We start from the raw sequence: 16,800 nt of genomic DNA on the forward strand, positions 1-16,800 counted from the left end.
TGAGCAGATTTATTGCCACACTTATAGCTGTCTCCTCCTCAGTGCCCTTGGCCTTTCACCAGTGTGCTCACCTACACACAAAGACACCAAACCACCTACAGACACACACCAACAAGCATTTTGGCAATCCTCCTTCATCCCTCCTGTTTGGAGAGGCAGGGTCACAGGAGGTTGGAGATGACAACACAGCTGCTGTGTTTTCTTCCTCTCAGTGATTTGGTCCAGGGTGGCATGAAGCGGACACCGTTTCCCAGTGGGAAGTGACCCGTGTCTGAGGGGTTGCTCTCTTCTCCAATCAGAGGAGTGCTCAAGCCTGGCGGCGCTACCTGCGCAGGCCTTGTAGCTCCTTTCCTCTGACAGACCCCCCCCCCCTAAAAAAAACAGAAGGCGTGCCTGGGTGGCTCATCATCTGAGCTCCGTTGAACATGCAAAGGAGAGGAAACTAAAGAGGGAACAAATCTGAATCAGCATTTACAGAAATGTGAAGTGCAGTTGATTCAACAAACAACGATTAAGTAATCAGGTAGAGGACTGAGGTGAAAACTTTGCTTTTTCCAAGCCTGTGATCATTAAGGTTTCCTCCAGCATTCTTGAACGTTGTCACACAGTAAACCAGTCTAATTACACTGTACTGACAACTGTGAGTGTAGTAACTCTAAAAGCAGTGACTTCACCTACAGCTCGACCCAAAACTCTTGAATGGGATTTGATTCACAATCTTAAGGAAGCAGTTATCCCTGCTGCTGGTGCATGTCTGATACATTTTCCTTCCACTCAACTTCCCAATAATTATGCTTGGATAATGAATGTTGCCAGCAGTGTTGAACCCGACAGTGTTGGTCTTAACGTTCTAGAATAAAAATTGTTTTGGTCTTATGTAAAACTAAATTCTTTACTAAAATTTAGGGTTTCCCTTAACTTTTAATGAATAATTCTTAAGATGCATATCACTGTGTTATGAATAAATTCTTGAAGTAAACTCTTTTTGATGATATTCTAATTTATTGAGATTCAGCTTTAATTAAAACGTCTTTGAATTCAAACAAACCACACGATACCAGGACCAGTTTTCATAGATTTTTTGACTTTTATATTTTTAAAAACAAACAAAAATAACAGATTAAATAAAATTTACAGTAGACATATGCAATCATTGTGCACTTTTAACTACTTCTTCTGATACGTTCTGCACGGCTGTCAACAAAAAACGCAAACACAATGGGGACGTCGGGGCGGAGATCGGGGAACGGGCGGGGCGGTCTTCGGGAGAGAGGAAGAGGGTTAAAGAAGTGAGGTACAGGGCAGCAAAGAGGAGCGGGGATGAAGAAGGAAGGAGTAAAGGAGAAAAGGAAGGCCTAAACTTCGTCACTCGGGAAAGAAAAAAAAAAAATCACTGAATATATAGTTTTCTTTAATTCCTTACATCACTTATATAAATATATTGAACCCTCAAAAAAGGAAAACTTCTGAGAAATAAAGAACCAGCGCAATACATAAATCCACAACAGCAGTAAGGCAAACAGAAAGCAAGAGAGGAGAGCGCAGTGATACATGAGAGGAACAGAGAAGCAGAGAAAGAGAGGAGGAAGCATGAGAGGAGAAATGGCAGCTGGGGAGAGCAGAAAGAGTGCGAACTCTGCGTATGAAAATTTATAAATATGTGAGATTCAGAGACAATCGGGATGAGGCGAGCTGAGGAAAGAGAAACGGAGGGAGGGAGGAGGAAGAGGAAAAGGTTTGACTGAGATCGACTGTCCAGTGTGTTTTTGTTATGTGCTACGTGACCCTGTTACCTGCACTTTGTGTACCTGTCTGTCTTTTGGTTCGTTTGCGGGGGTGTGTGCATGTGTGTGCGTGTGTAATTATATCATGGCAGCACACATTCCACGGCAACAGTGAAACACATGCTTGCGTGTCTTGTGTGCTCTTCTGCTTTATAAATACAAAACAAAACCAATGAATAAAAACAAACAACCAAAATCTGATTTGCAACCAAACACCAGCCACCTCATGATTCACACCTTCTTCCCTTTTATACATTTGACACATCATTTAACTCAAGTTTGTTTTTCCATTTTGATTTTAAATTGTACACTAAGAGCAGCCCCACTCAGTTGTCCTTCCTTTTCCACCAAAAGTCTCTATGTCTGTCTCTGTCTGTCCTCGCCCTCTCCTCTCGTCTCACTGAGAGCTGGCTCTCTCCAGCACACGAAGGTCATAGTTCTTTTTGGCAGCCCGAAGTTTGAAGAGGCTGGCTCCGCTGTTGTTGAGTTTGAAGGAAGCACTCTGGGCAGCCATGGTGGTGGGGAACACTGCAACTACTGTGTAGAGGTGCGCTGGGTCGTGGCCGTCTAGCTTCCCTCCCCCGGCTCCCATGCCGACCCCAGACATCGCGCTGGCTCCGACACAGGGGCCGCAGCCTCCAGCTACCCCTCGGCCTCCCTGGGGTTCCTTTAGCCACTGGATCTTAGCGCCACACATTGACAGCTGGTTGAAAAGCTTTTCGGCCTCCGGACGTGAAATCCCCTCCGGCAGGTCGGTCACCTCGAGTACTCGACTCACAACTGGATGAGAAAGAAGCAGAGATGCACAACATTCTGATTTCAATTTAAGAATTAGAAAAACTCCACAACTTGCTTAATACTTTCAGCAAGTTAAATACAATTAAACTTTAGATGACATATCTTCTTCGAGTGAAGGCAGTAGCTGTAACAATAAAGCTTGCTTTGAGGTTAGAGAGTGACATGTAGTGATAAAGAACCATTTCTGTGATCGAACTGGGTTATCTCCAAGGTTACTGGTATTATTTTTAAAAGAATATTACAAGCCGTGTCACACATTGCATGAGTAGTGCTCAACATTTGCTCCTCCCATTTAACTCTTCATTGTGATGCTTAATTTATGAATGCTAACATCCAAAAAGGGAAAATATTCCAGTGGTGATTTTTAAAAGGCAACTTGTCTTCTTTGCCATGTTAAAAAATGCTGGCAACATGACTACATGTGCATTAATCTAAGGTCTGAGACATTCTAAAAAAAACTACAATACCAGAGTTTTTAAATAAGAAACCTGTCTCTCATGCAGTTTCCAACTTACCAACGTCTGTGGTGCCAAGATCTGTCGATGCAGATTTGAGTGTTTGCTTCTTTCCTCGTGCTCCGTGTTTGATTACTCCTTGACCCTAAACACAGGAACAGGTTTTAGAGAGCTCAATAATGCATTGCAATAACTGTGCACAACACCAGGTGGCGACATAAGCAACAAAATGCAGGCCTTAAACCTGTGGTGTCCAAAAGCAATCCTCAAGAGTTGTTGTTCTGAATGTTTTACATCTTTCCTAGGTTCATTACTTAAGGACACCCTGAGGAGGTAATCTGTATATTCATATCAGCCGTTTTAGTAAGATGCATAAAAAATGCAGGATATCGGCCACTGAGGACTGAAGATGGACACATAACCTGCAAGCCTGATCAGTTTCAGTGCATCATGGGAGGAGAGAGTTCAGGCTTGTCACAAACAGGAAGGCCTCTCAAAGTTTATTATCTCATATTCTGGCAACAGAGTTTACTTCTTTTTTCCTAATAATTTAGAAGATTCAACATTGTAAGTGTGTAGAACAATATTTATTAAAATGGACAAATCATAGCCTGAATTTATCCCTAATGAAGCTTTATTTGACCTTTTATTGATATAAAAAGAAAAACCCAGACTAACCTGGTGGGAGTTATAGGAGGACTGGCCATGCATGAGGGGTGGAGGACACAGGCTGTACTGAAGAGGCTGCCCCAATAAAGAGTATCGACCGTCACCTGAAGGACATAAAACACAAGTCAAGATCAAACTACAAAGTTTAAATGTTTAATTTGAAATAACTGATCATTAAAAATAGAAAAAACATCTTTTCATTTCCAAAGCAGCAATTTAAACCTTTTAGGAATAATAATAATAAAAAAGAAGAAGAAGAAGCATATAAACCACAAAAGTATTTTTTTTTCTTTAGCAGGAGGATGATTTTGGTGAATGCAAATGGAAATGCCCAACAAATTGTTTTTCTGAGATACTGTGCTGTACAGACGAGAATTTCAGACTGATGCAACACCAGGTTTTTATATATAATGGTGATTTCCAAATCTTTGATCTATTTGTCAGCAAAGACAGAGTGGCTCAGAGTTTAAATAAATATAGGTCAGAGGACAGACATGAGGTAAAGTCACGTAGAACGTTTGACCCCGTGGCATGATGCCAGTCACTTCAGCATGCTGAGGTGGAGTGATCTCACTACTGGTTTGGGGCCAAAAGCCACCTGGTCAAATTAAAAGGTATGCATGGAAAGAAAAAAGGAGATATTATTTTGGGGGGTTTATAAACACAGCTAGAACCCAGAGATAGAGAAGATTTTTTTAATCCAACCAGATTTTGATATATAACATTGCTAGCATTTTTTTTAAGTGTAGGAGTACTTAATAATTAGGAAATATGTACAAAAACAAGTTTTATTATTCTTGAGATAAGAATCTGTCTCTGAGAAATATGAAACGTGACGTGGCATAAAGTTAAGGATCCATACTATAAACAAACTTTATTTACCTCTCCATTTAGGGTGGAGCTACAACTGCAAAATATCTGGTTGTACAAAGTACATCACTGGTGGCTGTCGCAGATAAAAATATAATTTCTTCACTCTCGTTCTCTGGACATTTTGTCCAGGAAGATCAGGATCTGATTTCATGAGGGTTATTTATTTACACGTACCTTGAGCCGGTCCTCCCGGCCGTTGAAACTGGGAAATAAGGGGTAGTGGTCCGAGGCCTGGACATACACTGTTGACACTGCCAGAGGGAGACGGGGTGGGGGACTGAGTGGGAGAGGCAAGGGGACTGGTCAGCTGAGTGCTGGCCTAAATAAAGAAAAATGAAAATTAGAATGATATTGGTTATTAAGTGGACAGACGTTTTAATTCAGAACCTACACACTAGGAAGTCATTATTACAATTGACCAGAGAAGGATGATGGAGATAAAAGAATAAAAAAGGCATTGCAATAACAAATGCAATGCCTTTATTGATTATTTGTAATCAAGAAGAGTTTGATGCTTTTGTTTACCTGTGGAGTGTTGTCAGGTTTGTAGAGCTCTCCTGGCTTGCTGGGCCGCTGCTCTATGCTGTAGTACTTGCACGGGTTCCACTGAACGAGAGGAGGATTCTGGGAAGGCTGCGGTCCGTTGGGGACACTGAGTTGCATGACCATTACCCCGGGCCCTGGAGGAGCCACTCCTGAGGGAACAAAGCAAAGATAAAACCAGGATAAATGGATGATTTATGAGACAGGGAAGGGCTGACCTTATCTGTGGCCCTGTGCTTTTCATATGCAGTCAAACATATTAAAGATTTAATTCAGCTTAAATGTAGCTTCAAACTACCCACCGAAAACAATGTTTTCTTTAACATGACCACTAAAGGCCACTGTAAAATTATAAATGCAGAGGATGGATTTACAACTGTAGAAGTTGAAATACAAGGCAAGATTTATAGTCAGACTTCAAATCAAATTTATTACAACAATGTCAAATATTTTGCATCTGAACCAACTGAGCCTTGTTTAAAAATGAGTATTATTGCTGATGACAGCCAAAAGTTCTCAATCCAACGGAGAATGTTTTAAAATGCAGAATAAAAATCATAAATATTCAGTAAAAAAATAAAATAAAATAAAAAATCATGAGAATATGGAGCAGAATTTCTAAGGCATGTTTCTAACACCTCATTGAAACTATGACATAAAAGGCTAAAACAGTTTTAAAAGGACCGGAACCAATGTACAACAAAGGTGTACCTAATAAAGTGACCAACAATAATATATTATAATGAGAGAACTGTAGACAGGCTTTACCTTTATATCATGTGATTTACAAAAACACAGTTCATAATACAGACTATCAATAATAGAACTAGAAATGGTGAACTAGCTGGAATAACAATCAAATACTAAGACTAACTAAATTTAGCCCCTAACAAGAAGATGAGCCAAGTTAACTTGTGAAGAAATAAGCATATAAGACTGCAGAGTTAAAAATAAGAGGTCACAGGGTAGCTTGACAAACAGAACAGAGTGAAGGACAGCATGTCACATGATAGAGTGACTATCATTGGAAACAAGTTCAGGTTTGATCTGGAGTAGAAAAGAAAAACAAATGTGTTCAGTTTGTTTTCTTCAAACATTGCCTCTTTCAAGGACATTTATTTACAGCTCCACGCCACAAACTTGAGTGAACTTTCACCTACAATACCTTTCACCCAGTTTTACAAACTACAGATGTCATTCTATTACCGTCTGATGGCTGATTAACTTTGTTGTAATCTCAGTTAGTTATGCCGTAAATTTCAAATCAGGAATATTCTCAGTCTAGGTGACGTGTACAGCCAAAAGTCTGACTTTAAAAAACCCAAACAAATAAAACAAATGAGGGACTTTTGTATAAGAGTAAAATATTTAACAGACTGTTAAATTAAATTCTTTGTATTATTATCATTGATAATAGTAATTTTAATAAGTACTTGGTGACAGGAGGCCATACCTGAATATTGCTGTTGCAATGGTTGAGGGTTGCAGGGAGACGGTGACTGTGTGATCTGAAACTGCTCTGAGCTGGGAGGCTGCAGGTAACCCACTGACGGGCTAAACGACAAACAAGAAGAAAAGCTAAAGGTTACTTTTAAAAGTAAAAAGAAAGAAAATGTTAGTGTGCAGCAATCAAAGATGATAAAATATTACTCTAATTTTTCAAATATATTGAATTAATATTAAAAAGAATAACATTCAAACTATATGAGATCAAGCAAACATTTCACACAAATCCTTGTACCTTGTGCTATTTTGCTGTGTTGGTGTAATAACACTGTAGTAGACAGGCATAGGCCCCTGGACAGACTGGCTGACAGGCACCATGACCTGCTGCTGGTACTGCTGCTGCACCACTTGCTGATTTTCGTTTGCCACTGGCACCTAATGCAAAAAATGGAAATATTGAGTGGGAAGAAATGTAGATGGTTTTGGTTCACAAGAGTTAAAGTCAGACAATAAGTTACTGTTTAGGTGTCAACATCAAATTTTAATTCTAATCAAACCACATCAGATTTCTAAACATTTAATTCAGTTCAAAATACAGTATATCCCCACTTCTGTAACAAATGTACATCAGAGCTATAACGAAGCAGAGCAATCTGTATGCATGCATAATTTCTAAAAGAGTAACATAAAACAGACGAATCAAAAGAGTACAAACCTGATATGATGGCATCTGTGGGTATTGAACCATTATACTTTGCATTTGGCCTCCAATACTCGTTCTTTGGGAATTTAGCAGACCAGGATTTGTAGGCTGCTGCACCCCCATCATGTTCTGATAGCTTGGCTGCTGGCTAGGCATCATGGTCTGAAGACCTGATGAGGTCAATACAGAAACAGACAAAGGTTTGACAAAGTATTGAAATGAATATCCAATGACGTATTAAAAATGCAGAAAAACCGTGTGTTTCATGCCAACTTAAAAAGTAAATGATTCTCATTTAACCAATTATTATCAATAAATAATTTCAAAATGTAAAAGTTTATGGTTTATCAAATTATGAGTGTTTTCAATTAAATCCAAATTAAATCCAGATGTCACTGACCTTAGTATTTATTAGCTATGTGGACTGGCAGACTTCCATTTCAACTCAAAGTCCATTTCAGCCGTCAACAATGTTCATCTCTCAGTATTAACACAGACCACCTTTGCATAGCGTAAATTAAAGAGTCCAAATGCTATAGCAACCACTTTTTCCTTGAAAGACACAGAGCTGAATATTGATTTGTGCCAAATTTACTTTGCTGAATAATGCAGGGAAAAGGTTGTTTAAACCAAACCTTTCACCTGAATGACTCGGACTAGGTCAGAGACAGCAAGTCTATTTATTGTATATTTCAGTTTTAAGTACAATACTAATCAAATATGTTAAATATCCTAAAAGTGAAGATATGTCAAAGTAATAATCGTCATGACAGCCAAATTATTGAATATTACTAATAGCAACTATAACTTAAACACAGAGAATAAGGACATGCAGATTAGACCCCTTGTAGTGACATGAGGGTCAGATCAAAACAGTGCTGACAATCGGTATTTGAGGACCCTGATGAAACGGCTTTCATAAGAAAATTCAACTGGAACTGAAATGAAAAATGTTACAAGAAAAATTATCAAAGGCTGTGGAAGAAGATACCTGAAGCAAGAAGTCAGTTAATTAAAGATAATGGTTGAATGAGGTTAAATTTTCTAACTTCGAATAAAAGCAAGACTGAGGTCATCTGGTTTGGCAAATCTTATTCTTGCGCAGTTGATGTCCAAGTACTTTCAGTACAAGTCAGAAATCTGGGTGTTATTCTAGAGAGCAATCTCACTTAAATGTCTGAAAAAAACTCCTCTCTTTTCTCTGGTCTGTGGCTGATTATTTATTTGGTGTTTAATATTGAGTTAGTTTCGAATCTTAACTGTGTTTTATTTATTTTTATTACTGTTTTTATTCAATTTACTATTTTATAACTGTGGATGTAATTATGAAGAATTTTGGTCAACTGACATCTTAATCATGCTATACAAATGAATGAAACATTGATATTTAATTCATATATCAATGTTTGATATACGATATATTTTCAAATCAAAATGTCAAAAATTTGACATTTTGATTTGAAAAAATTTCAAAGCAGATATTTTTTCAAATCAAATGACAAAGAAATGAGTGTTTAAGGCGATGCACCATGAGAACACTGACAGAGCTTTTTCAGCCACATTACAGTTGAAGTAGAGACCGTTTTTAAGTTTGCAGTACCTCAGAATGTACTGACCTGACTGCTGATTGGGCGGAGGCATTGGTTGTGTGCGTTGGGCTTGATAAGACACCTGATGGGATATAGGTTGGGACACGCGGTACTGCTGTCCTGAACTGGGGTACTGACCAGGAGAGTAGTATGACACCTGTATCTGAGGAATGAAACAACAAAAAGACCAGAGAAAGTTCAGTTGAGAAAACAAGGCATTACATTAATCCCCAATTCTTATTTATTTGGTTAGTTTTATTGCATCAATGGCTTTCTAAAGTGTAGTGAAAGTATATGTTATTTTAATTTTAACTCGACATAACATCTTGTTTATCTTGTAACCAGGTTGCTATGTATTGCAATTGTTTTTGCCCAGGTCCCTCTTGAAAATGAGATCTAGATCTCAACGGGGTTTACCTGGTTAAATAAAGGAATATATATATATAATATAACATAGAGTAAGAGTTGAGCAAGCACTATTCTGAAGCCCATGATCAATATTAGGATTCTCATTAAATCTGGAATATTAGATTTTAGCCACAGGGGAGTCAGCAGAAATGGGCTGTGTGATGTATCCTCCCTTACAAGTTGCCATGGCAAAATATTTAATTGCAAGTAGAGGGACAAGAGCATAAGAACCGGGGTTGTGCTTCGTATGGCAAAGCAAACCAGCTTTAACCTGTTTAAACTTAAGAAATTCAAGCTCACAGTCTAATAATCTCAAACTGTAAGATGGCAGATAGAGCCAAAAGCTATCAAACATGTAAAACAAAACATATCTGTTATTAGATTGTAGCAGCAGGTTATCTGAATCAGTTATTGACACAATGTCACGAGCTCTGAATAAGAAAACAACATAGACATAATCTGACATCTACTGAAGAAAAGACTGATAACTGATCATCACTAAATAACCATCTGCAACTCCAAACAGATCCCCACCAGTAAATTACAGTCACATTTATTGAAGTGTAACCTTCCCTTGGTAGCTTTCAGAATATTCTTGTCCATATTGTCCTTGTTGCCAGTCACACAAATAAGTTTTATTTTTATAACAACAAACTGTGTGACAAAAACAATTAAACCTGCTGCAGTGGAGAAACGGAAAATAACTTTTCACAGTATTTCCTGGATGAAAAACATATCTGTACATGTAAATGGTATTTATTTTCTTCTTTAAACATGTATTGAAGCCTATGAAAAAAATGTTTTACATCACACACCTGCTTAAAGAGATATATTTTTAAATACCAATGTTAGGAGCTACGCTCTTCCACTAAAAGTTTAAAGATGAATTTGAAACTATATGCGACTCCTGTAATCAGACGTTTGTTAAACCCACATACCTGTTGCGGTGGAGGGGGCTGGATGTAGCCCTGTGGCGGTGGAGGAGCCTGTATGACAGTCTGGGATGGAGGAGGCGGAGGTGGAGGCGGATGAGGGTGTCCAGTAGGGGGCTGGTAGCCAGACGGTGGAGGCAAAGGCTGGCCTGTCGTAGCCATGATGTAGCCAGCCTGGGGTGGGGGGTGCTGCGATAGCACGGTGGGAGGGGGCTGATACATGGGTGGAGGCTCAGGGTTCTCGCTGGAGCCCTGCCGACTCAGAGTCATTTGTGTGAACTGGGATGCCAGCTCATCTCCCTGGAAACAATGGGAATGATTGGAATGGAGGGTTCCAATTATGGCATACACTCCAAAGTCAGGACATTCAGTTCAGCTGGATCTGGAGTTTCATATTTTACAAATTGACAAAGTGATCATAAGACTCTATTAAAAATATGAATAGCTTCATAGCATTTCTGTCCAAAATGTGTTGTTATTGGAAAGCATCTGTTCTGAAAATACTCCCATCATCAAAATGTTTGATGATGGGAGTATTCCAAATTGGAATACTACACATGTTGTTTCAGCCCTACTTTACAGTGTAGGGCCGAAACAATTGACTGGATTAACCAATTACTGAAATAATTGTCAACTAACTTAGTAATTGATTACTGATTAACTGGAGTATACAGACTCACAAAAATGCCATTTTGCTGAAACAACACCACATTCAGAGCAGCAATTAAATGAAAACTGCAAAAGAATTTATAAATCTTTCATTTAAGATAAAAAAAAAAAATACAAGGTCTTGTTGTGATCCAATAATCAGTTAATCCAAAAAATAGTCAATTAGCCCTACAGCGTATTGATATTAAGTCGAGCAGAAAGGGCCGAACATTTCACATGTTTGTATTAGAAATATTTTTTTCAGATGCAGATGAATCCTTTGCTACAAATGTTCAAACATACACTAAAGGAATGCATTTGCATTTGGTCAAAAAAATAAAAAGGTTAATTTTCTCAAAAAATTAATTGGCATGTCTTTATTTGCATCTTTTAATGTAGCTATTTCTAATATTGTATAAGCATAATTCTAAAAATCAGCAAATTAGGCAATTTTTTTATCCAATTAATCATCAAAATAATTGCTAGAGTGATTACTAAAATAATCATTAGTTGCAGCCTTATAACGGTGATATAAGTTTTAGGCATGGGCAATTATTATCAGCTGGTGATATGTCAATTTATTTGCAAACTGCCATAAAGCAGCAGAAGAAAACAGCAATTAAAGGACAAAGCAGAACTTCCAACGCTGTTAAAGAAAAGGCATGCAAGTTAAAAACCATAGCCATCAAAATATTCTGTGTGGAAGTATATAAAAAAAATAGCAATAAATCTAAGTCTGAAAATGTTCAGCTGAACTTTAATCCACAGATCAAAAGCAACCTTGTCCCAGACAAAAAAATTGCATTATTTCTTTTTAACAAGCCCAATTAATTTTTTCACCACTTTTGCTACATCTTTTTTTAGTAAAACTGATTTAAAAAAAACAACAAAACGTGTTAGTGTGTACTATGGAAAGAAAACTAAGGCGGTTAAATACCCATCTAATAATAATGAATAATAATAATGCAAAAAAGCAGAATGAGCTTTTTTTAGTACAACCACCCTTTATGTTTGATGATGTCAGCCTTGATGTAATCTATGACTAAAGTAACAGAAGTAATGAAGTTACAAGACGCATCAGTACCATTGTGTACTGCTGGGGAGGAGAAACTGGCAGGAGAACCTGGGGGCAGGAGGGGCTGGAGTAGGAGACAGGCTGAGAGGGCTGTAGAGACGCCACCGGCTACACACACCAGAAAGAAAGAGCAAGTGTACAGGCAGAGAGGAGGGCAAAATGAAGAGAAGAAAAGAGCAGCAAGAAAGAATTATGAAGACAGGAAAAATGAGGGTTAGAACACACTGGTGAAGTTTTAATGAGCAGAAATGAGAGAAATGGAAACTGACGCAGTTCTTTAAATATGCAAATGCAACACAACCCATATTTAAAATAAATTGTTCTAACTACAAAAGAGTGAAACAAAGGAAATGTCTAGAAATATGGTTGTACCTTGTTATATCTAACATAAAACTGCATATAATCAAACTTCAGCATTGTCTCAGGATTACCCACCTTGTTAGACTCAAACACTACAGATAGTTGATTTAAAAACGGTTCAGTTTGGCCTTTAAAAATTTAAATTAATTCTATTTCTCATTTGTTTTTTAATTGTAATGAAATCGAAGTTCTTACCTGAGCAATCATGTGGTTGCCCATGGGGTGCTGCTGTGGGGTGGGTAGTAGAGCGGTTTGAGGTGGAGCCTGGGGCTGTGGCTGCTGTGGCGGCTGCGGCGGGCAGGGTAGGAGGCTACGGCTGGATTGGGAGACCGAAGGCGGAGGGCAAACATCAGGACTGACTAAGGGCAAGCCTGGAAAGGAAGAGGAGACAAAAACACCACGTTTGCAGTATTTCATTTTCCACTATAGGCTACCAATAAAATCTTCACAACTTAGTATAACTTACAAGTACTAAAAATCACTACTTTGGTATTATTAGTAATAAGCAACTGAATTTAATGTCTGTATTTAATTGTCTTAAATGAGCCAACAGCAGAGTCAGCGGTAAGTATCGCCGTTTATAGAATATTTCATCATTAACTGTAAGACACCCAGGTAACACATCATGCTGTCCTTAATTCATTTTGATTTAATTGAAATGTGCATTTGTTTTATAACTTATTTCTGCACAAATCATAACTAGAGGACCAGAGAAAAAGCAGCAATACAATGTTTTCTGGTGAAGAAATAACTAGTACAAGATTGTGACTATTATGTGTGTTGTGGCTGTCATGTTGCTTTGCTACTCGGCTTTTGCATTTTATAATTTGAAAGTTACAGTGCTTTGAAGTATTAAAGCCCAATGGGTTTCTGCTTCTGTCACATGTTTTGCTGCCACATAGGATATAAATTCCCATGTGAAAATGAGTCATAAGCCTCTCCTAGCATCTGTGGTGCTAAAAAACAAAAGCTTAATTCAATCCTCAAACAGCTTGGTCCGCGAATCACAAACGTCTCATAGGAAACAAAAGTTTCATATATAAACCCTCACGTTTTTGGTAACTGATAATGAATTATGTCTGACTTCATGTCAGACACTTTCTCAAAAGTTCAACAAAATTTGATAAATGGCCTTAATGAGTCTGCATGGTTATTTTAGAGTATGGAGGCCAAATTATTAGGCCAAGTTTATATTTATTCCATTTTGGGGTAAGCTTGTAACAATGGACATTATTTCACTTATTGTTCAAGCATTAGGATGGTTGATTTTTCTTTATCTCAGTCATTAACTTTAATAACCATCTTTGGTTCTTAAAAATATACAGAAAACACTTTTCTAAAAAAGATTGCTTTACAGTAAGAGAGGTCGCTATTACTTGTAGTATTTTGGAAAGCCCCATTATATCCAAAGTTGACCTCTAGTCAGAAAGGCACATGTATGCAATTAATAAAAAGTTAGTTCAACCTAAAAGTTACTTGATCTTAGGCCTAACGTGATTTACTGAACAGACCCAAAAGCTTTTTTCTTCAGTCCCTACCAGAGCGAGAGCCTTTGCAGCTTCCCTGTGATCCTTTGTTGCTGCCAAGGCTGTCCCCTCTGGTGAGGATGGAGATGCCAGAGAAGCTGCTGGCCTTTGTCACGGGTGGCCGAAGGGTGCGGTTAGAACTGTCCGAGTCGGTACTGCTCCAAGGTCGTGGCTCCAGACACTTCATATCACTGTCTGTGCTGCTTTGACGACTGCTTGATGCTCGACTGGAGCTCTCACGGTTCCCTCTAAAAGACAACAGAACAGGGAGGATCAAGACTTTACAGTGACTGCTGTAAAATAGAAACGGTTGAGTCAGGAAATGAGGTAAAGTTATCAAGTGCAAGAAGTTAGCAAAAATAAGCAGAGGTAGAGAGTCAGTTGCACTTAAAATTATTCAACCTTTTTGAAAATTATTCTTTAATAAAATAAAGGAAATCTTTTTTATGGTGGTCCTAATATCTTTTCAGATTTGTCAGGGATCACTGTTCCCCTTGACAGTACAATGATACCCAAGCTGCAGCTTCCTTACAGACAGAACAACATTTTCCAACAAAGATTTCCTGATAATAAAATTCATCTTGCCCTCCATATGCTCGTGTGTCCAAGCCAGAGTGTGCATGATGTTATTTTCAGCCTATACTTCATTATTTCATCTACTGACATATCACGGATCCATTGAGATAAAAAGTTTGAATTTTGATTAATTTCACATCTTAGCTGAACCTCCATACCTTTTTGGCTTAATACATTTGTCAGGAAATTGTAGCAATTGTATTCTATTCTATTCTTGTGCTTTTCGGTCAGAAGAGGTGTACATTTTGGAGATCAGGCATGGAGTCCTTCAGCATTTTGGAGTTTACGCTGGAAACTAAAACTAGCTGCTGTTGCCACCAAGTCTTGGTGCAAGTCTTTCAATTACTCAAGGGTTTCTGAGTACCTGCCACCTCAGGAATCCTTGTTTTTCCACATACATAGCATAGCAACCCGTGCTTCCAGTCAAACCTCTAGGAAAATTTAGCGACTTTTCAATTTATTTTGTCCTTTCATCTCCTTAATGAACTTTCTAAAAGATTTTTTCGACTTAGCCGTATTTCTAACATGCATTCAAATGTTACTGTTAATTAGTTCGGGTATTTGAGCTGTATTATCTGAAGCACACCTGGTTAACCTAATCAAATCCTTGATTCTTTGAATCAAGGGTGGTCAAAACCACAACTGATTAACAAAATGCCCCTATGAACTATTCTACAATAGTAACTAAAAGGAAAATTTAATGTTGAATTGTTTTCTAAAAACCCTTGTAATAGTCTTATTTAGCTAACCTTGTTAAATTATTGTGCAATATGTTTATTGCAAACACCTATTTTTTGCAGGTGCAGAATAATATTACATGCAACTGTATAGGGTTAAAGGAGAGATGTATTATATAAAAAAGAAGGATGTGTTCTTGGAGTATTTGAAAGAGATGTGTGTGGGTAGAAGTAGACACAAAAGAAGAAAGATAGGCAAGAAGAAGAGCAGAGTAAGGTTATCAGCAGCTAGGAAGGATACAGTTTGACAAGCCTCAAATAGAACATTCAACAAAGATGCATATTGGCTGGTTTTGTGTAACCAAAGTACAGACACAGGCAACATATCAAAAGCAAATTATTTTTTGGTTTTCAAGTACACAACCACACACACATTCCTACAAACAAACCCACTCATGGGTAGAACAAGCATGCAGGGGGAAAAGATGCTTTAACATCAACCAGGTATTACTCGGGTGAGAAGATGAGAAAGTTTCACAATTTCAACTCATAACAAAGCAAACCATGTAAGATTATGGACACGGTTTATATCAAAGATCTTATGAATGAAATGAACACCATCAAAGGTGCTAATACAAGGAAAGAACAAACAAAACAAAAAATCATGCCCTCTTCAAGTAATAGCAAATGACACAAACATCAAAATTTTAAGTAACACTAAATGTACAAACAGTATAATGTTAAAAAGAAAATGTGCATTGACACACAGACTCACACACACCACCTACAAGATGAGCACTTGGTATTTTTTACTCTATGCCAATGTATTATGATATGAAACTGTCACTCCGGTAATGGCCACACTACATGTGCAACCTGTACTCAACAGCATCCTGCCCATCAAAAATAACAATTCTGCAATTTTCAAATAAAATAAACTTTTAACTGCCAACACTTGTCATCTTTGCATGAATGTACTGTCATCCTAGAGGTAAAAGACAATTATGTAACATGATTATTTATGTAGAGGGGAAAATTATAAATTTTTTAAAGGACTTGCAACTTTGTTTATGGTAGAACTGATTCAAGTTATAAAACACTACTGAACAGCAAGTAGTTTTTAATGTGGCTCATGAATATTTCAGAAAGACTAATTAATGGAGGAACTATTTTGAGGCTGTGTGCTGCTCAACCTCTTAGGGAAGGGTGAGTGCAATGACGCTCTGTGAACAGGCTGGCACACACTGGTTTCACGCTGCAAACAAAGACGATGCCAGGATTTGCAAAAGAAGAGAGCAGAAGGGATTCTGCTGTTGATCACATGAGATTTGATCTCAATTTCTCACGCAAGCAAACCTCTCACATGTAAACAAAATAGCAAGAAAAACCATCAGTGGACGACTGAATATCTTTTTTCACTTTTGGTCTTTAACAGATGTCAAATTAACGGAAGCACTGTTTAATCTGCAAAAGCCTGTTTTTGTATATAAAACATGCTGAAAACTTACAATAAAAAATATTTAAGATGGCATGTAAAAGCAGGTAAAGAACAATAAGTATTCAACAAAGAACTGAAGTGTTTGAAGGTCTGAGAATGAAAAATAATAATTATTACTAAACTGCTTACCCATCATTGTTACAATGTTATAGATCACATTTGGAGCAGTTAATCTGTACTGTCTAGCTGATGCTAACACAGATCACAAGCTAGATCTTCATAGCATCATACACAGATTGA

At 37.8% G+C, this 16,800-nt stretch overlaps 1 protein-coding gene across 11 annotated transcripts in view; it reads right to left on the reverse strand.

Moving 5' to 3' along the window:
* Positions 1–1,066: 1,066 nt before the first annotated feature.
* r3hdm2 (R3H domain containing 2) overlaps positions 1,067–16,800 on the reverse strand; it is a 51,015-nt gene continuing 35,281 nt past the window's right edge. For 7 of the 11 annotated variants that reach the window (XM_028002724.1, XM_028002726.1, XM_028002730.1 and 4 more), the window contains 13 exons: positions 13,822–14,057; positions 12,479–12,654; positions 11,933–12,031; positions 10,207–10,500; positions 8,888–9,023; positions 7,284–7,441; positions 6,864–7,003; positions 6,576–6,676; positions 5,105–5,274; positions 4,754–4,898; positions 3,716–3,810; positions 3,098–3,182; positions 1,067–2,564 (listed from right to left, as the gene is read on the reverse strand). In XM_028002724.1, the coding sequence (XP_027858525.1) occupies positions 2,182–2,564; positions 3,098–3,182; positions 3,716–3,810; positions 4,754–4,898; positions 5,105–5,274; positions 6,576–6,676; positions 6,864–7,003; positions 7,284–7,441; positions 8,888–9,023; positions 10,207–10,500; positions 11,933–12,031; positions 12,479–12,654; positions 13,822–14,057 (2,218 nt within the window). In that variant the 3' untranslated portion in view covers positions 1,067–2,181. The remainder of the gene's footprint in view (positions 2,565–3,097; positions 3,183–3,715; positions 3,811–4,753; positions 4,899–5,104; positions 5,275–6,575; positions 6,677–6,863; positions 7,004–7,283; positions 7,442–8,887; positions 9,024–10,206; positions 10,501–11,932; positions 12,032–12,478; positions 12,655–13,821; positions 14,058–16,800) is intronic. The other 4 variants (XM_028002734.1, XM_028002732.1, XM_028002733.1 and 1 more) reach the window with 1 other exon arrangement.

Source organism: Xiphophorus couchianus, chromosome 20 (genome assembly GCF_001444195.1).
Source record: "Xiphophorus couchianus chromosome 20, X_couchianus-1.0, whole genome shotgun sequence".
Taxonomy (NCBI): domain Eukaryota; kingdom Metazoa; phylum Chordata; class Actinopteri; order Cyprinodontiformes; family Poeciliidae; genus Xiphophorus; species Xiphophorus couchianus.